The sequence below is a fragment of the Mauremys reevesii genome, linkage group 24 (genome assembly GCF_016161935.1).
Source record: "Mauremys reevesii isolate NIE-2019 linkage group 24, ASM1616193v1, whole genome shotgun sequence".
Classification (NCBI taxonomy): Eukaryota; Metazoa; Chordata; order Testudines; family Geoemydidae; genus Mauremys; species Mauremys reevesii.
This window is the reverse complement of record NC_052646.1, coordinates 3559893-3587149: the sequence shown is the minus strand read 5'-3', so window position 1 is coordinate 3587149 and position 27257 is coordinate 3559893. Positions and strand designations below refer to the sequence as shown.

At 60.3% G+C, this 27257-nt stretch overlaps 1 protein-coding gene across 3 annotated transcripts in view; it reads left to right on the top strand.

Moving 5' to 3' along the window:
* NTRK1 (neurotrophic receptor tyrosine kinase 1) overlaps positions 1-26923 on the top strand; it is a 31755-nt gene extending 4832 nt beyond the window's left edge. The window contains exons 2-18 of one of the 3 annotated variants that reach the window (XR_005591108.1): positions 5220-5294; positions 5787-5858; positions 7838-7906; positions 8842-8996; positions 10012-10160; positions 11468-11594; positions 12792-13121; positions 13819-13836; positions 14472-14530; positions 15455-15557; positions 16517-16663; positions 17354-17484; positions 18278-18450; positions 20715-20955; positions 22570-22728; positions 23884-26025; positions 26092-26112. Coding sequence is in view for 2 of the 3 variants with exons in the window: in XM_039513442.1 (XP_039369376.1) it covers positions 5220-5294; positions 5787-5858; positions 7838-7906; positions 8842-8996; positions 10012-10160; positions 11468-11594; positions 12792-13121; positions 13819-13836; positions 14472-14530; positions 15455-15557; positions 16517-16663; positions 17354-17484; positions 18278-18450; positions 20715-20955; positions 22570-22728; positions 23884-24069 (2194 nt within the window). In the remaining variant the exon portion in view is untranslated. Of the gene's footprint in view, positions 1-5219; positions 5295-5786; positions 5859-7837; positions 7907-8841; positions 8997-10011; positions 10161-11467; positions 11595-12791; positions 13122-13818; positions 13837-14471; positions 14531-15454; positions 15558-16516; positions 16664-17353; positions 17485-18277; positions 18451-20714; positions 20956-22569; positions 22729-23883 lie in introns of all 3 variants that reach the window. The other 2 variants (XM_039513442.1, XM_039513443.1) reach the window with 2 other exon arrangements.
* The last annotated feature ends 334 nt before the right edge of the window (positions 26924-27257 follow it).

Here is a 27257-nt window from a genome sequence, read left to right as displayed (position 1 = left end):
TGCTTGAAGAGGTGGGAGTCCATTTGGCTGCTTATCTGGTCTGTGAGGAAAAAAACAAACAGCTGCTGTTTGCTTTCAGTGAGTGGGGGATGAGGGGGAGTCGGAACTTGCAAGGCAGGGAGCTGACACAGTGTCGGCTCCAAAAACCCACTCTCTCTCCCCCCACGCTCCCTGTCACACTCCACCCCCCCTTTGAAAAGCACGGTGCATCCACTTGAACGCTGGGATAGATGCCCACAATGCACTGCTCCCAGTGCCGCTGCAGATGCTGCAACTGTGGCCACGCCAGTGCGCCGGCAGCTGTCAGTGTGGCCAGACTGCGGCGCTTTCCCTGCTCAGCTGTACAAAGACGGGTTTAACTCCCAGCGCTGTACAGCTGCAAGCAGGGGCGGCTCTAGCCATTTCGCCGCCCCAAGCAGGGCGGCACGCCGCGGGGGGTGCTCTGCCAGTCGCCGGTCCCGCGGCTCCGGTGGACCTCCCACAGGCATGCCTGCGGCTGCTCCACCGGAGCCGCGGGACCAGCGGACCCTCCGCAGGGACGCCTGCGGGAGGCCCACCGGAGCCGCCTGCCACCCTCCCAGCGACCGGCAGAGCGCCCCCCGCGGCATGCCGCCCCAAGCACGAGCTTGGCGTGCTGGGGCCTGGAGCCGCCCCTGGCTGCAAGTGTAGCCAGACCCGAGCAAGCTGTCCTGAAGCGAGGTGAAACCTGGCGGTCCGCGAGACAGATCAGCCTCCTGTCGTCAGAGGTTTTGACAATGTTTGAAACTGTGTCTCTTGCTTCATCTCCCCAATGTGCAAGACACGAGAAATTCTCCCCTCCCTCGGATCCCTGTGCCAGGCTCTCGTGGTCAGTAGTTTTCCGTCCCCCTCGGCTACACCAGGCCCTGGAGAGCGGAATGAGCCCAGCATGGGAGCTCAGCCCACCCAGCGACGCCCCCTGACTCGGGGTGCGGGGGAAACACGTCGGTCAGGAAATGGAAATCACGAGTCAGTAACTAGTCGCTCTTGAAGGCAAAGCTACCGGGGGGAGTGGAATCCAGCCCTGGGAACAGCCTTCAGTGGCTTCCACCCAGCGATCCCAAAGCACACGAAAGGTTGTGTCATGGCCCCCCCTATTTAACAGCTGGGGAAACTGAGGCACGGAGCGGGGACCACTCAGGAATAGGACCCAGGCATGCTGAGCCCCACGCCAGTGCCCTCTGGCCCGCCCCGGTGGGGAAACGGCTGAGCGCTGAGGCCTGGTAGCTGGCAGCTGGGGACAGATGCCTGGAGCTTCGCACGGGTCGCTGTGGAGATGGTGACATCAAGCAGCCGGCAAGCGGGTGATAATGGTGAAATAAGGCCCCTTGATGGCCAAAGGGAGCCGGGGCTGTAAATCAGGCCCAGCGGCTCTCGGCTCCTGCTGCTGGGGGGGAGGGGCGTGTTTGGGGGAGGGCCATTGCCCCGCGCTAACGACCCTGCCACAGCTGCTGTAGGAAGCTGAATTTAGGGCTGGAGTGGCCGGGTGCTGGGACCCCAGGGGTGGGGGAGGAGCTGGGAATGGTGGCCTGGTTCTCAGTGACACCCAGGCTCCCTAAGGTGCTCTGGCAGCATAAAGGGCCCTTAAAGAAAGGGGAAAACAGTCCCCTGGGAATCCCCCCTGCCCCCCGTGCACAAGGGGCCTCCCAGCCGGGGTGAACCTGCCCCTGGCAGAGGGGGTGGATCGGGGCCATGGCTGCAGTGCACTGCACTGTGGATATTCTCTGCCCCCCAGGGGCCATGAGGAGCAGAGTGAGAGTTAGAGCAGCCTAGAGGTTGCTCCGAGTGACCCCAGGGGCTTGGCAGGGCCCAGAATATGTGGCGCACAAAAGTGGGTCAAGCCCCAGTTTCCTGCTCTACCCGCAATTTGAGCTTTGTAAATGTGAGTTGGAGCAGCCCAGGGCTGGGGTACCAGGGGGCTGTGGGTCAGGATCGAGGGGCACCGGCAGAGCTTGGCCCCTGCCCCATTATGCCTGGCTCTAGCCGGCGCTCTCAGCCGCTCCCTGCGTTCCACGGATGTAGCGTGTGTAAAGTAACACCACGTGTCAGCCTGTGGGCCTGCCCCGGCGCCCTGGGGTGGGGTTCACGAGGGGGACACAGCGTTGCCCCCAGGCCAATGTGCCCACCCCTCTGGTGCCCCTCTTAACAGGCACGTGTGTTCAGCCCCCGCCCGCTCGGCGGGAACAGGAGAGCAGGGCCTATCGGTTCTCCCCTGTGCTAACAGGCAGAGCGACGGGGACTGAAATCACCCCTCTGCGGGCAGTGGCGATTGCTGCTCCGTGCGCCTTCGATTCGTGGGGGGCTGGCGTGGGGTGCAGATAGGCAGGCGGAATATTCCGTAGCCCTCGTGCTGATGTGATGGTTCGCTGGCTGGGGTCTACCTGTCCGTGCATGCGCCACTGTCCCCTGCTGGCTAGAATCAGCACTGCTCCCCTGTGTGTCACTGTCTCTGTAATGCTAAGAGCTGGTGGGGATTCTCCTTCAGCTCAAGCGTGGCCTTTTGGAGCTGGGGATGGGAGCCCAGCCCACGCTGCAGGCGTGATGTGCAGCTGGCTGGCTGGGATTTGCTGCAGCGTGCCAGCTGCTGTTTGCCTGCGCTGCACGGCTGGCTGGTTGCTGGGCTGCCAGGCCCCTGGGTGCGGTACAGGGAAGCGGATTGCTGGAACGTGGGCTGACGGGTCGCAGGGGGTGGGATTAATGGGGGTTCAGTGCCAGCGATAACACTGAGCCCCTGATCCAGGACCCAGCCACGGCTGGGGGGAAAAGGAGGGTCTGAGCCAACCTGACCTTGTTAGCGGCTGCTCAGTGATCGGTGCCCACATGCAGTGAGGTTGGGGGGGGGGGGGGTCTCAGCCACAATCGGATTCCCCAGACTAGGGAAAGTGACACACCATGGAGTGGGGGGGGCCCTCCAGCATAGGGGAGGAGCCCCATGGACCGAGGAGGAGGGAGGGGCGCTCTCCCTGCTTGTGGATACCCCGAGGTGCGTGGCACTGTTTTCCGTCCCCTCCACACGCCAAAAGGGGGGGGGGCTGCGCAGGCCACTGGCTGCTCTGTTTGGGGACTCCGGGGATGGGGGGGAACGGCTGGGTCTGACCCCGAATCAGCCCAACATCATAAAGCGCCGCAGGCGAGACGTGTCTCACCATCCGTCCCCTGCCCTGACGCCCATCCTTCAGCATCCTGGCTGGGGCCGGTGGGCTTAAAGGGACCCTGCCCCTAGGGATCCATCGCATTGTCCCGTCTCGGTCACTCTCTGGGCATCCCCCCTTCCCCTTCATCACTGGTGCAAGGGGCCCCGATCCGGCCAGGTGTGCTGGGCCTGATCCGCCGTCGCCTAGACTGGTCGCTGCGAGGCGGGGACGTGATGGCGTGAGGGGCGAGGCCAGGAGATGGGGGATCTGGCAGGCTGGCCCAGGGGTATGGGACTGGTTTTGATGGGGATTGACCCTGCTTTGAACAGGGGGTTGGACTAGATACCCCCTGGGGTCCCTTCCAACCCTGAGATTCTGTGGGTCTATGATGGGGGTTTGTGCCGGGGTCTCTACCTGGAGGCAGGATGCAGCTTGTGGGTTCGGGGCCAGAGCTGGTGAAATGCCCCGTGGACTCTGCAGGGGGTGGGGTGGGTTCGGGGGGGGGCAGTCTGTGCTCTGAGCCCAATCGGACACTTGGCCATTAATTTCAACAGGGGCAGGATCGGGACCTTAAAATACATTGTAAACTCATCTCCTTTCCCCCTGAATCAACCCTCTTTCCTCCCCTGACACCCCTAGAAATTGCCATGGGGGGCCCATCCCCACCCCTCCACTGTCTCCAGCTGATTCCCACGGGGGCTGGGCCCTGCAGCTGAGCTCCTTCTGTGGATCGGGCCCTACGGGGCTCCCCAGAAATAGCCACCCCCAAAATTCAAGGCCACTTTGGTCTTGAACACGAGTGGGAAGTTGGGGGGGGGGGGAGGTCAAGGAGGTGCAGTAATAAAAGCAGCCTCCAGGGGGCTCCTGGAATTTGCTTTAGGGGCTGGCACAGCTGGGGGGCTGCAGATCGGGGTTGAGGGGCTGGGCAGAGCTGCAGGGGTCAGGGTTGAGGGGTGTCATTAGCCCTGCAGGGCAGGGGCCGGGGCGGGGTGTCCTATGGGCCAGGACCGCAGCGTTGGCTAAAGGAGCTGGGGAAATTTACGCAGCATCTGGCGTCAGCCGGGGCTCTCCGGCTCTGGCTTGCGGGAGCAGCCCGGGGCCGATCCCCGGCTGTGCCGATCCCCAGCTGTCCCACGGGAGCCACTTTGGGGTTAATCGGAAACGTGTCCGCTCCCGCCCTGCCGCCACGTGCCACGGGTGGGCTGGTGCGTCCAGCCGCGTGTTTGGACTCAGGAGACCTGGGCTCCAGGCCTGGCTCTGACACTGCTCCCTGTGCAGCCTGAAAATCCTGCTGTGCCCGTCCCAGCCGGGGAGGCTCCAAGCACTTCACCGTGTCTGAGCAGCGTCTGCCAGTGCAGGGCCCTGATCCCGACTCCAGGATATCGCACAATCTGGCCTGAAGGGGAGCTGAGCCCTGGGAAATCAAGCCCTGATCATGGGCTCTGAGAGCACCTGTAATCATGGTGTGGCTCAGTTTACCCATCTATAAAGTGGGGCTAATGATCCTTCCCTGCCTCCAGATACATTCATTTTGCCCCTTTAATGACAATCCCGAGCTCTTTGCAAAGGAAGTCAGGGTCATTATCACCATTGGACAGGTGGGGAAACTGAGGCACAGAGGAGGGAAGTGACTTGCCCAGGGTCACCCAGGAGCAGAGCTGGGAACTCTCTCGAGTCCCAGTCGTGTGCACTATCCAGTAGGCCACGCGGCCCCAAGGCCCCGGGGCTGCCATGAAAGCAGGGGGGCTGCGTAGGCCACTAGACAGGGGTGAGGGCTCGGCGGCTCTTTGCAGCGGTGACTCCGGGATGGGGCCGCCCGGCGCAGGAGTCCCTGAGATGTCGGCTTTCGCCGTGCACCCACGGCTCTGTCGACAGCATCTCTTCCTGGCCGCCTCCCTCGGGCTCTCTGCCAACGCCACCCCACGGCACTGGCACGGGCTCAGGCCAGGGCAGGATTGGAGCCGGCTGACGCTCAGCCCGGTGGGGAGAGAGAACCTGGCTCTGCGGGGGAGGGGAAAGGCCCTGCGGGACTGACGGGCCCCGCGCTGGGCTGTGTCTCCCCTGCAGCATCATCGAGAACCAGAAGGACGTGACGAGCTTGACTCAGGCCGACACCAAGTCCCTGCGGGAGCTGAAGAACCTGTGAGTAGCCCCAGCCGTGCACGTGCGTGTGGGGGGGGCGGAATGGGAGGGCATGCAAGGGGCGTATAAGGGGGGGGCAAAGCCCCCCATTATCAAGGGCAGGGCTGGAGGTACACAGGGCTCCCCATGAAATCTCCATCACCTCTCACCCTCTCCAAACCCCACTTCAGCTGTGGGGGCCCCTGGGATGGGCCTTGGGGCAGGGATATGGGGACTTAAGGTAGCTTTAACTCTCCCCTTTGCACCTCCCAGACTTTGGTGTCACTTAGAGCAACCCGAAGGCTGCTCTAATCTGTGCTGGGCTGCCTGGGGGACTCAGAGAACCAGGCAGGGGATGCCCGGCAGGGGGGCCTTCACGCAAGGCATTGTGGGGGGAGGGGCTCAGAAGAAAAGCTGCTGGGCCAAGTTCAGCCCTGGCGTAACCCCGCGGGCGTGAGGCATCGGCCCTCGGCACTTGGAAATTCGCGACGTCTCTTTGCTCTTCCCTTCCAGCACCATCGCCGCCTCCGGGCTGCAGTTCATCGCCACCGACGCTTTCCGCACCAACCCCAAGCTGACCCATTTGTGAGTAGCGCCCCCTGCAGGGCCCTTGTCGCGTCGCTCTGTGCCAGTGCTTCCCCGCGGGGCCTGCCTTTTCCCCAGTGAAGGGGGACCCCGTCTTTTCAGGGCAATGGGCAACCCGTAGCCATATTGAGATGGGTCCCTGCTGCGCCAGGCGCTGTACATGCGCATCGTGAGAGACAGTCCCCACACTGACGTGCTTGCGATCGAAAGAGACAAAAGGTGGGAGGGGAAACCGAGGCACAAAGCGGGGATGTGACTTGCCCAAGGTCACCCAGCAGGCCAGTGGCGGGACTAGAACTCAGGTCTCCTCAATCTTGGATTGGGTCCTCCTGAATGGGCCAGGCTGCCACGTTAGCCAGCCCCTGGCTTCACCAGCTGATACACGTCTGTCTATCTATCCAGCCGTCCATCAGTTTCAGGCACCGGCTACCTCCTCCCGCTGCTGGGTGGCTTTGTTTCCCCTGCCTAGAGGCCAGGGGGATTGATCGGGCACAGCTGTCTCTCCGACTGAAATCGACGTGAGCAGCCGAACTCGATCCCCTGGCAGCTGGGGCACAGGGACGGGGGGAGCGGAGCCCTGGGGAGGGGGGTGACATGGGCTGCAGGGCCTTGCTGCTGAGTGAGAAATCATCGATCTGAGCAGGAGGGAGGCCCGTTCCCAGCCCACCCCACGGGGAAGCCGCGGTGTCCCCAAGCGACTGCGTTGGGGTGGGAGTCCCTGTCCCTTGTCCATGTGCATGCAGCCCCCATTTCCAGGACAGGTGTCTCTCTCGCCTGCTCTCCAGGGATCGGCATCTCTCCTCAACCCGCACCCTCAATCCCTTCCCATCTTCCCCGGGAAGGCGTCCCCTCCCCTCCCTCCGGGTGATCCTCCCCTTGGACTGAAGGGTTTGGATCAATGGCACGACCCTGGGGCAGTGCGGGGGGCTCCCCCGGATCCCAAGGGGGGGGTAACTTGGCGGGGAGGACAAACACGTTCTCCCCCCAACGCTTGATGGAGGGGCCCGGATTCACCCCTCTCCGCCCACAAGGCCCTGCTTTGGGGGACAGCCAGTGTTTTGCTCCCACAATGCACCTCTCCGGTGCCCCCAGATCCGAACGGCAGCGCTTTCCGCTCCCTGGAGAAAGTGACTGTGCCCAGTACAGGGGCCTGGGGTGACCAAGGTATTTAGGTGCTTAGGAACGCAGCGGGGCAACGTGGGGCGGGGATTTACAAACGTGCCTAAGTGAGTTAGACACCTTCTTCCGACGGCTTTTTGGCATGATAGCCACAAAACATGCCACAGCCGTTAGGCAGCCGGTGAGCTGGCGCTGCTCACGGCCCGTCATGGTGCCCTGCCGTGTCGGCTGCTTTCCTTGTGCTCTGTCTCTCCCCACCACCTTCCCTCGTCTCTTATCAACTCTTTGAATCAGGGGCCCTGTCTTCACTGTGTGTGTGTACAGCACCTTGCGCCATGGGGCCCTGCTCCGGGACTGGGGCTCTCCGGCGCTCCCACAGGCCGGGATCATTTGGCGCAGTTGGGCTCAAAGGTAACCCAGGCCAATCAGGGCAGAAAGAAGGGGTGCGGACCTGCCTCTAACTCCCCGGGTGACCTTGACCAAGGTCATTTAGTGTCTCTGGGCCTCAGTTTCCCTCCTGCACTTGGAGGGGATAAACACCATAGCAATTGTGCGAAGCGCAGCCACTGTGGTTATCGGGCCCTGGCAGCGCCTGATAGATGGGTAGGGCTGAGCACCCGGAGGTTGTGGAATTGTCTCCGCCGAGGGCAGGCTGGGGGAAGGGAGCAGCCAGTCAGGGTGGACGGGGTCTTTCCAACCTCCCAGGAGCTGCCCTGTGCTCAGTGGGGGCTGGAGGATGCTCTCGACCAGGCAGGCTTGGGCCAGTTCATTGCAGCCTGGAGAGGAACGTGGCTTTCTCTGTGTCGCAGTGGGGGGACCTGGCACCCCAACTCAGTGGGGGTCTCTCTTCCTGCCGGCAGGAACCTCTCCTCCAACTACCTGCAGTCGCTTTCCTGGCGGACGTTCCACCACCTGGCCCTGCAGGAACTGTAAGTGAACACGGATGGGGGCCTTTCCCCAAACCATCGCCTGCCAGGGCACCACTCAGAGCCTGGAACCCCAGGGTCACTGCACCGGAGTCACTCTGGATCAAGCCCCTCCCCAAAGGTGGGGCCGTTGTCATGGGTGGGCCAACCCCAGAACTGGTGTACACGGGTGCCACCTGCTAACAACTGCTCTGGAGCCGTCCTTCCTTCCCAAGCCCAGGGACAGGGGGATCTGGGTGTGGCTGTGAGTTAGTGACTGCGCCGGGACTCTGTCCAACACTCTGAGTCCACAGACCAGTTTCTGTTTAAATCCTGGGGTGCTGCGCTCTTCTGAACCTGCTCCAGAACTCTGATAGAAACCTTTTTCCAGTTCAGTTCTAGACTCATGTTCTAGGTTTCCATGCCTGTTCTAGAGCTCGACTAGAAACCCTTTCCTAATTCAGTCCTAGCCTGCTGTTCCAGGAGCTCATTTCTAGATAGGTTCTAGACTCTTCTAGGACCCTCTTTCCAGTTCAGTTCTAGACTTGTGTTCCAGGAGCCGGTTTCCAGATCTGCTCTAGAAGGCCATGACCGAGCAGGTTCTATGTTAGGTGAAGTGAACTCTCCTGCCCCTCAAACCATGCCACTCACTCTAGACCAGGGGGTCTCTTCCTGGGTTTGACAGCCCCGCGTTGGCCCATTGGCTGAATGTTTTGAGGATCCCTGTCCTCTGCTGACTCTGCCTGTTCTGGAGCCAAATGAGCTCAGTTCCCATCGTACCCTCTGGATCCCAGACTGCCTGGGACGCGGAGTCCAGGGATGGGGTCGACTCAGGGGTGAGAGCTTTGTCGCCCCGCCAAGCTCCAGCAGGACCCAAATTTCCCTCAGCTCTGACAGAGCTCTTAGCACCCCCTCCCTTATTCCACTTGACCTGCCTCCCATCCCTCTCCCCCGCCCAGGGTCCTCGTGGGGAACCCCTTCCTGTGCTCGTGTGGGATCCGCTGGCTGCAGCTGTGGCAGGGGAGCGGCCGGGCCGACTTGGGGAACCAGTCCCTGAGCTGCTGGCTGGAGAGAGAGGAAATCCCCCTGGAGGGCCTACCCATCAAGGGCTGCGGTAGGTCTCTGCTGGGAGAAGTGGAGCAGGGTGGGGCTGGGCGTGGGGCAGGCTGCTGTGCAGGGGAACACGCAGCTTCTTGTGCACTGGCTGTGCCCCATGCGCACCCCACGGGGACTTGGGGTCTGTTGTGCCTCACGCCGGTTCTGCACCATGGTTGCACCAGGGTAAATCTGGAGACAACGGGGCGATACTGGGGCACAGGGGTGTGTGTGTGTGGGGAGCAGCAGGGCACTTTGGTGGGGCAGTACTGGGGGGTGCAGTGGGGCGTTCCCATGGGGCGGTATCGGGGTGGGATGTAGGGTGTTCCCATAGGGTAGTACTGGGGGAGGCAGCAGGCAGAATCCATGTGGGTTTGGTGTTGGCTTGGATGTGTGACGGGGAGAGCAGAGAAAGAGGAAGCCAAAGGTCAGCGGGGGAGGGCCTGGCTTAGGATCCCCCTCCCCCCCAGGCTCCTGGCGTGGCTGAGACGCCTGTGGGTGCTGTCTCCTCATGATGCCCAGGGGGCAGAGGCACGGGCATCGTGGCCAGGATGTGTCTCAGCCTGGCCCCGTGTGCTGCCAGCTGACTCCGGCCGAGGGCCTGGCCTGCTCTCCCTTCTTGCCCTGCTAGCTGGCTGCTGACGGCGCTTCCCCTCCCCACCTGGGGCCCTGATCTCGTCAGGGGTCCCAGAAGCGAGGGGAAATCAAACGACCTCCTGGGGTCACGGAGAGCGAGTCGAGTTTCTGCAGGGGCCAGGCCCCAGGGTTCCCTCTGTGGGGTTTGTTCATTCAAGGCACCCCATGAGCAGCACACGAGCACCCCCACAGCACTGGCCGAACCTGCAGGGCTCTGTCCCAGCAGGCACCAGGCTCAGTGACACCCGGGCTGGATTCTCCAAGGGTCTGGCTGGGATCGGTTCCCAGGTCCTTCCAGTCTCTGGCTGTTGTCTGTCCCTGGCCCCTCTCCCCCAAAAGGCAGCGCCTGGGGGTCAGAGCAGAGCCAACGTCCTGTTCTCCTCCCCTCTCCTTGGCAGACCCGCCAGAGATCTGGATCGAGTACCAGGACGTGCCAGTGCTGCAGGGCGAGAGCGTGAACCTAACGTGCCACTTCACGGGCGAGCCGCGGGCACACGGGCGCTGGATCGTACCCGACGTGAGACCCGAGCCCTCCGTCATCACCAAGGCAAAGACAATGCGGTCGCTATGGTTTGGAGATCAGAGGGACAGAGGCTGGCTCCAGGTCCCTGCTGGGGCTGGTTGAAAACTCTGTCCACGGCCCAGGGGAAATTGTGATTTTATTTTTTCATCTAAAATTTCCAATTTTAGGGGAGAAAATTTAAAAAAAGAAAAAAAATCCACATTTTTCAAGGCAGAAAGTTGCCCTAAAAAAATATCCACTACTCATGGCCCCAGAGACCTGGGGCACCCCATGGAGCCCCTGCGGGAGGCCTGAAGCCAAGCCCCATTTAAACTGAGCTCCCTGCTCGCCAGCTCCCTGTGTTGCAGGACAGACGGGCTCCTTCGCTGCAGCAGCACGATCCAATGGCTAGAAGCCACGTACCCAGCAAACCAGGGAGGTGCAGTGGCAGGAGCATGGGCTGCAGAGCCTTGCCCTGATTGACTTCTAATCTTGGCCCTGCCAGTGACGGACTATATGACTGCTCTGTGCCTCAGTTTCCCTCATGGGGGATTGTTATCCTTTGTTAATGACGGATTCCTTAGCTGGGGGGTGCCTGCTAAGTACTCTAGGACCTCAGTATTTTGTATGCCAACCACCCCCACCCCCCAAACTGCCTCTCCGCAAATACCGAACAGCAGCGATAATGCTGAGGTGAGATCCCGTGGTACATTTCTACTTATAAGGGTGCCGAGCACTTAACACACCGGGGTCTGACTCGGTGCCTTTGGGTGCTAGCGCAGCACAAATCACAGTCGCGGTGTCAGGACAGCAGTAGCACTCAGTGACCGAGATCAGGGCCCTGCTGCGCCAGGTGCTGTACGTACATGTTGTGAAGGAGAGCGCCAGGCCTGTAGAGGTTGCAGGCTAGACAAGGGGCGGGAGATGAATCTCAGTGGCACAGAGCGGGGGAGTGATTTGCTCATGGCCATGCAGCAGGCAATGGACAGACCCCAAGTGTCCTGAACCCCAGGCTGATCCTCCAACCACTAGACCCTGCTGCCTTGTCCTTTTTATGAGCTAAGCCAGGCCATGGGGTGTTTAGTACAAGCGATTGGCCGAAATCCTGCAGAAAGAGGGATATTTGCACCCAGTTCACTTGTGCTGCCCTTGCCCTCTGCGGGCTGGCATCAGAATGTCCAAGTCCCTACACTGGCAGCAGCAAGTGGAGATCCTCCCATAGTTCAGGCTTTTCCCTGATGAGGCATGAGCTTTTGAACGGCCCCTCTGTGCAGGGGGCTACAGATCAGAGTGTGTCACGGTGCTGGTGTCAGAGCAGGCTGAGCGCTCTCTCTCTCTCTCTGTCCCCGCAGAGGTCGGACTCGGAAATCACCCTGCAGATCTTCAACATCTCCTCCGGCTTTAACCGAAAAAACGTCACCTGCTGGGCTGAGAACGAGGCAGGCCCCAGCGAGGAAGCGGTGCAGCTGAATGTCACTTGTAAGTGGCAGGCGGATCTGGCTGGGCAGCTGGAGGCAGCGTTTATGAGAGCAAGGATGGCCCGGTGGTGAGGGAGACCTGGGTTTGAGTCTTCACTCTGCCACAGACTCCCAGAGTGACCTTGGACGAGTCACTTAGGGTCTGTCTGCACTGAGGTCGTTTGGATCTAGCTAGCTCCAGGAACACTGGCTATGACGCTGCTGTGGCTTCCCAGCTCTTGTTCGATGTGGCTAAATTAAAGCTTCGTCTGCGTGGGCTGCCATCACCCCTTCGTCGTTCTGTGCCTCAGTTTCCCATGTTTGACGTGGAGCTGATAGCTCTGCCTCGCAGGGGTGCTGTGAGGAAAGTACAACCCAGATCGGGGCGGGGCTCAGATGTGACAATAGCGGTTGAACCTAAGAGCGAATCGTTTGCTCTGTTTGCAGCTGAGAAGCCAGTTTTCCCAGCAGCCAGGTCAGTTTCTGGGGCTCCATCCCGAGAGCAACGGGGCCAGGGGGGGCTCGGGGCCAGCAGCTCTTTCCTTCCAAGCCTCCACACCACCGCACGAGGCGCACGTAGACTGCAAGGCGGAGGCGGTAAACTCTGGCTGAGGTTTTCAGCATCGCCTCTGGGATCTGGATGCGTCTCAATCCCTTAGGCGGCTTTGAAAATCTCAGAGAGCAAGAGAGAGAGAGTGTGCACAGGCAACACTTCTGTGGTTACCCACAGTGGGTGTAAGAGATCAGGGGGCAGGAGAGGGCTCCTTTACCTTAAGTGCTAGTGGTTTGTACTTTGGAGAGACAGGTCACAGGTTCTAATCCTGCGTGGTAGGGGGGCCCTCTGGTTGCTACCTGCAGAGGCTTTGCATCCGGCTACGTTGCAGCTGCACGTGAGCTTCCCTTGTGCTAGCAAGGCTCAGGCTAGTGCACAGAAATTAGCAGGTTGGTTGTTCTAGTCCCGGCTCCGGGGGGCTTGGGAGCCCGAGCTGGAATATCCCTGCTGCTAGCTGGAGCCCCTCTAGCACCAATCCGGGAGGCTCGTTCCCAGCGGCAGTGTCGATGAACTCTAAGGGGGAATCCCTAATCCTGGCTGCCCGGCGGGCGTGGGGGTGGCTTAGTGACTGTGCCCGCTGCCTCGAGGCCCTGGCTCCGCAGCCTGCCCCACCCTGGGGCAATGCGCCGGCCTGAGCCCCTCTTTGATTGTCGTCTCTCCCCGCAGTCCCCGCCGTGATCCTGGACCTGCAGGAAGCCATTCCCCAGCACTACTGGTGCATCCCCTTCTCGGTGGACGGCAACCCGCCCCCGGCCCTCCGGTGGCTGTTCAACGGCTCCGCCCTGGTGGAAGGGCCGTACATCCACACCAAGATCGTGGAGTACGAGCACAACTCCACCGTGGTGCACGGCTGCCTGCAGCTCAACCGGCCCACGCACGTCAACAACGGGAATTACACCCTACTGGCCCACAACCCGCTGGGCGCCGACGCCCGCACCGTCCCGGGACGCTTCATGGACAACCCTTTCAGCTTCAACCCCGAGGAGCCGATTGTTGGTACGGCTCCCCTCCCCCACCCCGGGTCCTAGTAACCCTGCTGGGCTGGGAACAGAGCCTTCCCCCGATGGGACCAACACTAAGGATGGGGAGGAATTGCCTAGGGTGGGTAGAGGTGCCTCAGTTTCCCCTCCCACCCATTTGACCGTGGCTGGCACAACGGGGCCCTGATCTCCTCCATGCTCTAGTAATGCCCCTAATAATAATAATAATCGATTACGGGGTTGCTCTTGCCCTCCACACGGCTCCATAAAAGATCTTGAAGGTTATTTGTCGAGATGGGTCGAGACTGAAGCTAGAGGGGCCAAATCTGGCCCATCCCTGGAGCAGCCAGTTGCACCGGTGCCACGTGGGTGTGAAATGCCACCGCTCCACCTGGCACTCGCTTCACACCAGCGAGTCCGTGTCTGAGTCTCCTCCTGCTCACACCGGCTTTGCACCAGAGTTGTTCCATTGGGCGTCACTCCGGATTTACACCGGAGCGGAAAGACCTTCCGGCCCTGGGTTTGGGCTGAGCAAAAAGTCAGCGGAGGGGTCCTCTGATCCGGACTGGATCGAGGCTGAGGGGCTGCCGGCGCTGGGTTTGGCCTGCTTAGGGCAGAGGGAGGGGTGGCCAGGGCCGGGGTCCAGGGAGCTGGGACTGATGCTGTTCAGAGAGTAACGATGCTTTTCCTCCCCGATTGCGCCACTGCTGCAGTGTCCCTGCCTCCCGTGGGTGAGTATTTCCTAGGTGGCGGCTGCTTCTCTTTGTCCCCCTGCTTGAACTTCGCGAGGTGCCTGAGCGGCTCCGTCTACCCTGAGCGGTGGGAGCACCCTGAACCCTACACATCCCACAGGAACGCGTCCCACCTCTCCGCTCCAGACCCTTCCCCTTGCCCCATTACCAACCCCTCCTTCGGTAGGAGAAGCCGGAGGATCTGTGGTGTGAGAGGCCTTGCGTAGCTTGTCCTCCATGCCAGGGCTGCCTTCCGGTTAAAAGGACAGGATCTTCAGGGCATAACCCGGAGGGTCTTACCTGGGATGCACCTGGGAAGTTCTGCAGCAGCCAGGTGCACTGAGGGGTGTGTGGCCAGGGCACTGGCTGGCCCTGTGATCTGGCTCTGTGGTTCAAGTGGAAGCAGGAATCGTGCAGAGCATCCTCCAGCATTGCACAGGAGAGAGGATGGGTCTTTGGGGTGTTCTGTGGGGCCCTTACCCCGTATCCCTGCCCCCAAAAGGGGTGCTTAACAGCTGAACCCCCAGCTTTTGCTACTAGCCCCACTCCAAACCCAGACTCATCACTGATCCCCCCTGAAATAAAACCCTGTCTCTCAGGCTGAGCTAACGTTGCTGCCTTTCTCCCTGCTGCAGGCAAGGGGAACAGCACGCTGGATGGGCCGGTGGAAACGTCAGAGGAGCACACGTTTGGGGTGAGCCCCGGGAAAGCGGATTGGGGGACGGGGGCGGGACAGAGGGCACCAAGAATATTCCTGCCTTTGTTGCAGCATGAGGATGGGGCACACATAACCGTAGGGTCTATTGCACCTTTCTGGAAGGAGCTCACTGCACTCGGCAAACACGAACCAATAAAGCCCCCTATGAGGTGGGTCAGTATCACTACCCTCCTTCACAGATGGGGAAACTGAGGCACAGAGCGATGACGTGACTCACAGCAGGTTAGAGGCAGAGCTTGGGATCTAGACTCTCAGCCCTCTGCTCGCACCACCAGATCCCACTCCCTTCCCCGAGCTGGGAGCAGAACCCAGGAGTCCTGAGGCCCGGGCCTGCGCTGTGACCTCTACACGACATTGGCTTTCCCTGTCGTTCCATGTTGTGGTGTTAGTGGTCAGGCTGCATTTTTCCCCACTTAAATGGGAGGCAGCATTTCTAGTGCTTAGAGCAGTGGGGGCTGGGAGCCAGGACTCCTGGGTTCTCGTCTGACCTTGGCTATCAATACCCTGGATGAGCTTAGGCATCCCTCTCCATGCCTCAGTTTCCCACTCTGAGAAATGGGGGTTGTGTCATTGACTCACCTTCCAGGTGGCTTGCGAGGCTTAGTTAATAAATACCAAGGACTCTGAGGCCCTCAGGTGGCAGCTGCTGGGCAGGGCAGAGGACTTCAGTGGGTTGTTCTCCACCCTGCTGGTGGCCATAATGATTTTGCGTCCGAGAAGAGCCTCGGCCAAAGCCCTGGGAGGGGAGGGGGCATAAACAGCAGCTGGGCCTTCACCCCTGCAATGGCCAGATTGTGCCCCAGGATCCCAGCCCTCGGGCACCGGGAGTCTGGGTCTAAAGCCAAGCCCCAATCGCCCTCCGGCCCTGTGGAACGAGCTGCATCTCCTCCCTCTCCCCAGGTCTCCGTGGCGGTGGCGCTGGCTGTCTTCGCATGCCTCTTCCTCTCCATCATGCTGATCGTGCTCAACAAATGCGGACGGCATTCCAAGTTCGGCATTAACCGTAAGTCCCTGTCGTCGCTGCAACCCCCTCCTCCTGGCTCACCGACGCTGTGAATGTCAGCGCTGGCAGCACCGGCCTCTGCCGCTTGAGCTGAAGGAGTAATTCCGCTGAGTGGTAGCAGTAGTAGGCTGTTATCCCTGAGGTGGATCGGCCACAGAGCCCTTACTGAGCTTGTTACCACACCAGGCACAGGGCTGTGTGGTGCGTGTTGGATTCTCAGGCCAAATGCGGGTTCCTGCTCTATACGCTAGACGAGGCGAGATCCCTTCCCACGGGCCCCTCTATGCAGCTCAGGCCCCACAGCAAGGATTTGGTCCTGCTCATCTTAGTGTGAGTCGGGCCAGGTCCTCAGTTGGGGTAATCAAGAGCAAACCCAGGGGATCCCCATCTACACTAGGTGTTGCAACAGCCGAGACTGCTCTAACCCCTGACCCGAACAGCGCTGGGAGCTTTGCCTTCCGCTGTCGCTCCCTGCACCAGGGCCGGGATAAACGGGGTCAGACTCTGCCGCGGAGTGACCCTCACTCACTTTGCAGAGGGCTCCCCAAAGGCAGACTTGGGGGAGCCGAGGAGAGGCCGGCTGGGAGGGTTTTCACCTTCCCCTGGGCTGGAGCCAGGCGGGCCCCCCCACCTGCAATCCCAGGACACCCAGGCATTGATGGGTATCTGCTTTCAGCCGCTCAGGAGGAGCAGGATTTTAGCACCCCGGTGCCCGGCCCTCCCCACCCCGTCTGTGCCCCGTTGGGCTTGGAGCCGTCAGATCTCCCAGCCCCGCTGCTGGATCTTTGATGAAGATGCCGCGTGGGGGGGGAGAGCAGGGACAGCCCCCTCGGTACTTACTGCAAAGCCACCTGCTCTGCTCACTGCTCCCCGCTGTTGGCCCCCCAGCGGTGGCAGTGGTGGGGGCAGATAGACCAGGGGGCTTCTGGAGCCTGACATCTCTCCCCCGTCCCACGCAGGGGCGGCCGTGCTGGCCCAGGACGACGACCTGGCCATGTCCTTGCACTTCATGAACCTGGGCAGCAGCCCTCAGTCCTCGGCCGAGAGCAAACTGGAGGGGCTGAAAACCAACTTCATTGAGAACCCGCAGTACTTCTGCGACTCGTGTAAGGGCCCTGGGGGGGCGCAGGGCGGGTCCGGAGGGGCAGGTGGGTTCTGGGGAGGGTTAAGGGGGGGCTCCCAGAGGGTTAAGGGGGGGCAGGGCGGGTCCCGGGGGGGAGGGGCTGGAAAGGATGTGGGTACACAGGGGTTAAGCGGGTGCAGTGACACGGGGACTCACTGGCACTCCCTGCCCCGTGCGGGGGCCCCATCTGGGTTCTTAGCAGGGGAAAGGTGCACCCACACCCACGCACGTCCAGCCCTGGTTGGCCATGGGTCGGGGTGTCGGCGGGGAGTCCTGGACTGGCTGTCGGGGAGCAAACGCAAAGAAAGGGGGCAAGGGGAACAGGGGTTCAGAGCTGGCCCCTCCCACCTGGATCCCTTGGCCCCTCCCACCTGAACCTCCTTGGCCCCTCCAGAATCCCACACTCCTCTCCCCGGAAGAGCCCCAGACCCCACCCCACCTCCCAAGCAGCCAGATCCCTCTGGCTTCTCTCCTCCTTCTCCTGACTGGAGCCCCCCGCTACCCCATTCTCCAAATTCAGCCCCCACCCCAGCCTGCCCTGTCTCCCTGGCCCCCTTTCCCATCCAGATCCCCGCCCCCGAGAGACAGCCGCTCCCCGCCCAGCTCTGCACCTCCCCTCCAGGGTGCGTGGGGGGAGACGCCGGACGCTTTGCACAGTCCTTGTTCCTTGCAGGCGTCCACCACATCAAGCGCAGGGACATTGTGCTGAAGTGGGAGCTGGGGGAAGGGGCCTTTGGGAAGGTCTTCCTGGCCGAGTGCTACAATCTCATCCCCGAGCAGGAGAAGATGCTTGTGGCCGTCAAGGTAACCCCGTCCCCTCCTCCACGGGAAGCCTCCTCTGGGGTGGGGGGATCCCAGGACCCACCCGGGAGCTTCGCAACTGAAATGTGCTTCAAGCGGCAGCCACTTGCAACAGGCAGGATGGGACTTAACTCAGATCCACCTGAGCTATGGGAGACTCCCCATTTGCTGTCAGCAGTATAGGCCATATGACACACTTTTGAGGAATTCTGATTCTATCCAGTAGGGGGCACTGGTGAGTGTATAGCCACATGCCAATGTATTGAATGGGGACCCAGTCTAGCCCCCTTTGGAGATCAGATCCAAACTCACCCAGAGCTAGAACCATAGGGGTGAGACCCAAACGGGCCCGGGTTCTTTCCCAGCCATGATGGGGACACAGTCCCACATGAACGGCGACTGGCCCACTCAATCCTCCTGGCAGTTAGAGGGGATGGAGCCAGAGGCAGCTTTGTGAGTGCTGCAGTACCGCAGCACAGGGCTGAAATCAGGGCCCCGTTGTGTCAGGTGCTGCACGGACACTAAGGAAGAGAAAGTCCCTGCCCCACTGAGATCAGGGCCCTGTTGTGCCAGGCACTGTGCGGCTGCCAGAGGAGAGAGAGTCCCTACCCCGAATCGTTATCAGTCTAACTGGGTGGGTTTGTTCCCCGTGTCACACATGGAGACTGGGGCCCAGAAAGATGAAATGACTGGCCCAGCGTGAGCAGAAGCAGGAAGCCCGGCCACTGCCATGCCCTTGGGGACCCCAGCCCCGGTGCTCATCCTGCCCTCTCTGGGCCCGTCTCCCTCCCTGCAGGCCCTGAAGGAGGCGACGGAGAGTGCCCGGCTGGATTTCCAGCGAGAAGCGGAGCTGCTGACGGTGCTGCAGCACGAGCACATCGTCCGGTTCTATGGGGTGTGCACGGACGGTGAGCCCCTCGTCATGGTCTTCGAGTACATGAAGCACGGAGACCTCAACCGATTCCTCAGGTGGGGCCCGGCCAGCAGCCAGCACGGGGGTGGCTCTGTGCTGCTTCGGTCCCCAGCGTAGATTAGAGCAGCCAGCGGGGCTGCTCTAACTTACCTCTGGCCTGAGGTACCATCCAGCAGCCCAGAACAGCCAGAGTACAGTGTCCTTCAGCTGCTCCCCCAGCACACCCCTCCCAGCCCTTGGCCCCCCTCTGGCACGGCCCCTGCATGCAGGGTGGCGCCCCAAAAGGCCGTTGTGCCAGCCCCACACGTGGTGAACGAGGTGCCCCGTGGCGCTCCAATGCCACAGGGAGGCAGGGGAACGAAGGGTCAGTTGAGAGGTGGTTTTCACCCAGGATTCAGGAATTGCTGGGGTGGCACCAGGGGGGCGACCCAGGCTGCGAGGGGGAAGGAGCTTGCGCCCAGGCTGAGGAGAGAAGCAGGGGTGAGGGTGGAGCCGGCTGATGGGGCATGGAGAGACGTGGTCCGCCGGGTCGGCTGAGATGCAGATGGGGGATAAATGGGGCCTCGAGTGAGACGGTGGGTCTGAAGATGCGGGAGGGTGGATGAAGCTGTGGGGAGAGCCGGGATGTGGGGCGGCCGCGGAGAATGGGGGTGGCAAGGTGACGGGAGGCAGAAACCAGGGAGGGGCGGGGAGCAGAGGCCATGGCAAACGCAGACTGGCCCCTCTGCGATGCCCTCCTGGGCCAGCTCTGCCTCCTTTGCGGCATGAAGGAACCGCTGATAACTGCGAGGGTCCTTCTCCCAACCGGCTGCAGCGTGGCAGGGCCCTGCCCAGGCCTCACCGAAGCATTTTCGGGGGTTGGGGGGGCAGCTGTTGCCATGGGACGGAAGGAGGGGTGCCAGCCAGAGGGCCGGGCTGAGGGGTGGTCCCGGAGACAGCCCTGGGGAGAATGGGGGGGCCCCCTGCAGAGATAAGGGTGGGCTGGATGGCAGCTAAATACACCCCTGCTTCAATCCCCTTGCTAGGCCTGATTGCTGGGGGTGACACAGGCCAAAGTGGAGGGACAGCCCTGGCCGCCCGCCATGGGGTGGGGGACACATGCCCCACATGCCCTTTAAATAATACACTGTCACCCCCCCACACCCCCCACCTTGATCCTCACAAGGGCGCTTTGTGGTCTCCCCTCGGAGCCCAGCTCCCCATTAGGGGGCTCTTTGGTGACCCCGAGCCGGGAGCCTCAGGGGCGACAGGGGCTGGGGTCCCAAGTACGGCATCCCAACCCACGCACGTCGGCCTGCACCACGCCCACTCGACACCACACCGACACTAGCACGCCCTTCTCCAGGCTCCCCCCAGCCCTGCCCGGCCGTGACTCGGGATTATTCGCCCCGTTATGGCGGTCCCTGCCTTGGATTCCCGCCCCACCCCCCCACTGCTCCATTACCACGGCAGCTCAGACAGCCGGCCCTGCTAATGCGGCCTCCTTGCAATATTGATTAGATTAGCTGTCTGAGAGGCTGAAATCCAGGGAGATTGGCCATCAGCTGAAATAAGCAGAGACTTTTCGATTGGCCCCCGAGGTATTGGCACTAGACGGGGCGCTGCCAGCGGCATCGCTTAGTGTCCGCGGGATGAGCTCTGAGACCTGCCTTTGATGATTATTGTTATGGGACTTGGCATTAATGGTTTTACTTCCCCGGAGCCGCGCGGGCCTGTCCCCGGCCTCCTCGCCCAGGCTGTCAGCAGCACTTGCCATCAAACGAGCCCCGTGAGTGCGGGCACCTGGCTGGGTGAGGGGGGAAGCTTCCCCCCGCCCGCCGGCCGGGTCTGCACCTCAAACCCCAGCCCCACAGGGTTGGGGGGGCGCAGGGAGTTGGGCTAGCCCCACATCCTCACCCCCCCCTCGGCCAAACACCCCCCCCCAACCCCCTCTCCTTTACACACACTCATAGAAACACTAGTGTGCACATCAACACACACACCTGCCCTCAAGTGTACACACTCTCACACCTGCCCTCGGGAAGGAATTTCCCCCCCAGATCATATTGGCAGGACTCTTGGGGGGCAGAGGGGGGTTCCCTTTCCTCTGCTGCGTAGGGCATGGATCACCTGCTGGGATCACCTGGGCGTGTCCCTCCTAGTCAGTTGCCTGCTGGTGCCCGGGCCTCGGGCATTGGTGGCACCTCGGTCTGGCCGCACCCAGGCCCACTTGCACTTCTGCCGCGGCCTAGAGCGATCCGGAGCCCGACTCTGAAGAATCGGGTCGGTTCGGGTCCACTCTGAGCCCAGCCTCACCGCAGCCCTCCTTTGGCCTGCCCAGGTCCCACGGGCCAGATGCCAAGATCCTGGATAACGGGAACGGCCAGTCGTTCGGGCAGCTGACCCTGAGCCAGATGTTGCAGATCGCCACCCAGATCGCCTCGGGCATGGTCTACCTGGCCTCACTCCACTTCGTCCACCGCGACCTGGCCACGCGCAACTGCCTGGTGGGCCGCAGCCTGGTGGTGAAGATCGGGGACTTCGGCATGTCCCGGGACATCTACAGCACAGATTACTACCGGGTGAGCAAACTGGGCGGGGAAAGGGCCTGATTCTGCTGCCACGCCTGCCCAGGGCCCGACCCACAGCCTGGCGGAGTCAGTCAAGGCCTTTCCATCGGCACCAGCGTGGGCGCAGCAGGAGCGGATGCTACTGGCCTGGGCTGGTGCGGTGCTCTCAGACAGCTTGCCTCATGCTGTGTCTGTCCCTCCCTTGTCTAGGGTGGCCATGTCCCTGGTCTCCAAACGCCTGCCCCCATTGTAGCCGCCCAGCACCTCCTCTGCCCCCCCTCCTCAGCGCCTGTCTCCCTTCCGATTAGGCCCCATCAGGTTTGGGGTGATGGCTCAGGCCTCAACACTGGGGAGAAAACACAAGTTGCCTCATAACTCACTGTCAACATGTCTCATCCCTCCACTGACAATTAGAGGATAACAGCCTACTGCTGCTGCCAGCTAGTGGAGCTCAGGGGCTGGTCTGTATAGATGGCAGCCTATGGCTGGGCCATATAAAGGATAATAGCCAACTACTGCAGCCAGCTATCAGAGTTACTCTGGTAGAAATCTGTGCTTTGGAGGTCCCGTGTTTGAACCCCGTTAGGGATCCCATCAGCCAATTCTTTGCCCCCCGTTTCCCAAACACCCCTCTGCCCAGGTCCGTGAGGCTGCATTCAGTGCCAGTGGAGGGATTGCTCCTCCTATGTAGAGACAACGCTTCCCTCGAAGACCCCAGCCCACTCTCCCCCATTGCTCGAAAGTGCAGCGTCAGTCGCTGGCTGCCGCGGGGTAACCAATGCACTGGAAGAGTGACACTTCTCGGATCAGACGCATCGCAAGCTACATGGCCGGCCGGCCGGAGGGCTCTGCTGGCTGCGAAGACCCATCCATCTCCATCTCCTCGAGAGCTCTGCTGGGATCAGCCTCTGTGACGGGCAGGGGGCTCCGAGGGGCCTCTTCCAATTTTCCCTTTTAGCTCCTGCCCCACCTCAGCCCCCTATGCATATTTAATGGGGCCTGTGATGGAAAAGGGAACGCAGAGCACTTAGCGAGTGGAAAGGAAGCGCTGCCAGGAGGGAGGAGGGGGCCCCGACGGGCTGCTGTGAAAGGGTTAAATAAAGGGGGGGGAGAGAGAGAGAGAGAGAGATGGTATGATATGAGCCCCTTTCTGGGCCCAATTCTGTTCTGCCGGTGTAAATCAGGAGTGACTCTGGTCTCATGCTGGTGTGAGCAAATGGAGAATCCAGCCCCGCCCCTTTCATCTCTCTTCTCTATCTTTTTTCATTCCATCCTGCTCCTTCCCTCTGTCTTTCTTCCTTCTTGGTTTTTTCTTTTCTTCCTTCTCCCACTTTTTCCTTCTTTTACATTCTTCCTTCTCCTTTTCATTCTTTCTCTCCTCTTTTCTCTCCTGACTTTTTCTTTTCTTTTTAATTTTCTCTCAAACCTTTTTCTTTCTCATCTCATTCTCTCTCATCTTTCTTTGGCTTTTTCAAACTCCTTCCTTCCTTCTCTTTCTTTTCTCATTTTTTTTCTTTTTATCTCATCTCAGTTTCTTTCTTTCTTTCCCTCTCTGCTACGATATTTTGGCTCCGCCCTCCTCCCCACCCCTCTGGCTAACCCATCCTCGCCTGGTCTCTCTGGCAGGTGGGCGGACGCACCATGTTACCCATCCGCTGGATGCCCCCGGAGAGCATCCTCTACAGGAAGTTCACCGCCGAAAGCGACATCTGGAGCTTTGGGGTGGTTCTCTGGGAGATCTTCACCTATGGGAAGCAGCCCTGGTACCAGCTGTCCAACACTGAGGTGAAGAGTGGCTCGGCGAGCGCGGGGTGGGTGGCAGTGCCAGGATTGGGGTCGGGGAGAACGGTTGGGTTAGTTACAGGGAGCAGGATCTTTGAGCTGCTGGTTCTCTGATGGCCAAGAAATCAGCTAGGGGGAAAGGGGGTGGGCTAAGAAATGAGAGGGGACCCCATTTAGGACCCCATCCCCCATGGCTTAAAACAGGATGCTGGTAGCATGCTGTCCCTCGTGGGGCAGTGCAGTCTAGAGGTTACAGCCAGGAACTGGGAGTTGTGACTCCTGGGTTCTGTCGACAGCTCTGGGAGGAGGCGGAACAGGAGTCAGGATGTCTGGGTTCCATTGTGTGGACTGGGAATCAGGACCTCTCCCCAGCTCTTCCACTGGCTCATGTGTTCTCAGCTTGTGTCCATTGGCGCTAAGAACACTCGCCGGGTGGGGATCAGTTTGCAGGATCTTCACACGACGAGATGCCAGGGATGGGCAAAACACCCGCTGCCTCTAACATGGCCCAGCCGGTCCCGCTCTCTGGGATGGCTAGGGCTGAGCAGAGAGGGGCCAGCCTGGCTCTAGGGCTCATGGGGGTGGAAGATATTTCAGTTCTCCAAAGCATGAAAGATCTGATTCAATTTGCCGGCCCGGGGTGAAACCTGACCTGCCCCTAACAAACTCACTGCGTGGCCTAAGAGCTTCCTTGCCCATCCCTTGGTCTAATGTTCCCCAGAGCAGACGGGGAGCCCCCTGGAGCAGATTGATGGCTCTTTCCCTCCCTTCTGCTGAGCCCAGGAGGATTCTGGGGGCGGGAGCCCAGTGTGCAAGGGAGATTGTCGGGGTGTCTCTTGGTTTCTTGTCGATGACCCTCTCCCATGGCCCCCAGAACAGCTAAGGGCCAGTTGGAATTGGGCAGGGAGGGGGTCATCGCCAATGTATAGATGGGGAAACCGAGGCACAGAGTGGCAAAGTGACAAGGGACTCAGCAGCAGAGCTGAGAAAGGACCCGGGAGTCCTGACTCCCCTTCCTGTGTCTGTGCCCCCAGCCAGAAGGGTGTAGCTAAGCTCAGTCCTGGGCAGAGAGAGCGCGTCGGCTGTGTCCTCTGCTCAGGGCTAGTCGTTGCGGGGTTGAAACCTGGACACTTCATCTCCTCTTCTGCATCTCCGCAGGCCATCGAGTGCATCACGCAGGGCCGGGAGCTGGAGCGGCCCCGAACCTGCCCCTCGGAGGTGTACGACATCATGCAGGGCTGCTGGCAGCGGGAACCCCAGCAGAGGCAGAACATTAAGGAGATTCACAGCCGGCTTCAGGCCCTGGTCAAGACCCCTCCCGTCTACCTGGACGTCCTGGGCTAAGGACGGGGATGGAGACGGGGAAGGAAACCGGCTCTTCCCACCGGGATCCTCCTCCTACCTCCTCGCCTGCCCCTCGCCCCATCGACGCAACGGCCAGGATCCCACCCCCATCCTGGGGACAGAGGTGATGGGACCACAGAGAGGTTCCCCGTCTCTGGCCTCGACGGGACTGTTCCCTCAGCCAGGGGCGTCGGGATGGGACTGGGTTCCCCAAGACCCTGTCAACCTCACACGAAAGTCGCTCCCTTTGGCCTCTTTCCAGCTCTGGCTGGCGGCCCAGGCTGCTGCCCTTTGCCCCCCGAGAGCGGTGGCAGGAGGGCGCATGCTGCCCTCAATTCAGACTCAGCCTCCGGAAGCCTCCTCACCCACCAAAGACAGATGGACAGACGGCTGCTAAAGGGCCAGATGGAGGACACCCTCCCCCTCAGTGGGCGGGGGACCCCTGCCCTGTGTCTCTTCCTACAGCAGACTCCACCCTGGCACTGCAACCCTCCTTCCGCCCCCTGCTAGGTGACACGGATGCCTCAGTTATTAGCTATGCGCTGGCTGAAGGACTGATGCCAGCTGTGTGTATTTCAGGGGGAGGATGCTTCCGGGAAGGCCAGCGGAGGCGTGGGGGGTGGGGGAGGACTGCCGTTGAATGGTGTGAATGTGTTTAACGCTATTTATCATTAGACACGCTAGTTCTTTACTGTAGTGGCTTATCTGGGGTGGGGAGATTGGGCCAGGTCCTGGGGCTAGTTGATCGTAAGTAACGGGCCGTTTGTCCGCCACAGGGCTGGCTGTGAAATCCCTTTGCAGCCTTCGGGCCTGGAACTCGTTTGTTGAGGCTGCATTAACGACACCCACCTCTGAGCGTCCAGGGCAGCGTCCAGAAGTCCACGCTGCAGTCCTGGGTTGTGATTGCAGCTCGCTGTGATCTAGCCGGCTCCGGGACAGATAGCAGCGAAACCGCAGCAGCACCGGCTTGAGCGTGGGCCGTACCGGCCTGCCCGGGACCCTGGGTGGTTACTCATGGGGGCAGGCTCCTGCTGACACCTGGGCTGTCCTGATTTCACAGCTCTGGTACCCACTCTAGCTAGATTACCTGGCATCCCATGACTGCAGTGTGTAGCCACACCCCAAGTGTCAGACCCGCTGTTGCCTGGCCCGTGGGAGCAGATCCTCCCCTGGTGTAAATCTGCATCGCTTCAGTCGATGCTGATTTGCACCAGCTGAGGATCTGGCCCCATGACTCTCGAGGCCTCAGGCCCTGCTTGGTGATTGTGGGCTGGGGCTAGGAAGTCCACCTGGCCAGCTGCTAATGGGAGGAGCCGTCTGAGACGGAAAGGTGAGTCAGGGAGCTAGTGTGCGGCTGTCCAGGCAGTCACTATGGTTCTCTGAAACCGATGGGGCCTGATTCTGTTCCCTCACCCCCAGGGAATCTGGAGTGACTCCACTGAAGTTGCTGGGCCTGATTCTCATTTGCACCGAGGCCCCTTTTTGCTGCTCTGGCAGCGTAAAGGGGCTTTAGCTTTGGCATAAATTATTATTCTGTATTTGTATTGTGATAGCACCCAGGACCCCACTGTGCTAGACCACTGCTGAGAGGGCTTGTCTACACTTGAAAATTAATTCAGATTAAGGCAGGGAGTGAAGTTAAAGTGCTGTCACAATTCTGGAATAACTCTGGGTGTAGACAAGCCCATCACAGGTCCATCCGCTTTATGGCTCCTTTACATTGCCAGAGCAGTGTAAGGGCCTACACCCAGACTGAGGGTATGTCTACACTACCCGCCAGATTGGCGAGTAGTGATCGATCTATCGGGGATCGATTTATCGCGTCTAGTGTAGACGTGATAAAATCGATCCCTGATCGCTCTGCCATGGACTCCGGAACTCCACCGCGTGCGAGAGGCGGAAGCGGAGTCGACGGGGGGGTGGTAGCGGTCGACTCGCTGCCGTCCTCACGGACAGGTAAATCGACCTAAGATACGCCGACTTCAGCTACGCTATTCACGTAGCTGAAGTTGCATATCTTAGGTCGACTCCCCCCAAACCCAGTGTAGACCTAGCCTGACACCGGTTTAGTTAAAAGTGGTGCAAACCGCTGTGTGGATGCTTATTCAGGTGTGAAGGCAGCTTATTCTGCTTTAGTTTAAGCCTGTTGCCAAATGACTAACTAAAGTGCAATAAACCTGATTTAAACCAAAATGGAGGGAGGGGGAAAGAGCGTTGCACCAGTTTAACTAAATCAGTTTTAATTCACACCTTAAGGGCTTGTCTCCCTGGGGACACTCAGGAAAATTAATCCATATTAACATTTAACATGGGTTAGTTAAACCACATTAAATTCCCTATTCGGAATAAAAGTTTCACCTTAATTCATGGTTTTTCCTTAATTCAGTTTGGAAATGAATTAAATTAAACCAAATTAAGGCCACTTTCATTCTGAATGAGTGTGTCCACACAGGGGCCTAATGCAGTTTAATTAATCCACTTTAAATTCACACCTGGAGTCAATTCCACTTAACTTGCCCATGTGTCCCCAGAGAGGCAAACCCTTACGTTACACAGGTGGGACTTTCCCCTGGAGCCCAAGCCTTTGTCACAAGGGAATTGATGCTGCTGTATGTGAGAACAGGATCCTACGAATCTAGAAGCTGCCTTCTGGATCTCTGGCTTTCTCGGTGTTCCTATCGCTGTAGCGCTGTTTCTGCCCTTGGCAGGGCTCTGGATAGCAGACACGTGTCTTTCTGAGCACTCAGTCAACTCTGTGAAGGAAAATAATAAGGAATAAAATCTCCTGTCCGTTTCACTCAAACTCCAGGCGATGGATGGAGTGGGAGTTATTGCGTCTGCTGTTTCTTTACTGCAGCGGCTAGCCCAGCGCCTCGCTTCATTGGGAAATTATTCTCTTTCCTCCCTAACAGGATTATCCCCCTGCCTCCCTCTTCCTCTGCTCTCTCCTTCACCCTCAGCCACGGCTTCCCAGTCAGCCAGCGCCGTGACCAGTGCCAGGTCGATTGATGTAGCACCCTGCGCTGCACCTGGTGCAGATCTGCTAGGGGTGGGTCACGTCAGGCCATGTTGCCACACACAGCCAGGCCCTGCCTGCTATGCAGTGCCTTCAGGAGGAAATCAGAGCATCTTGGGACGCACAGGAGGAAGGGAAAACGCCCGTGTGCTAAGAGAGGAAGGAGGGCCTA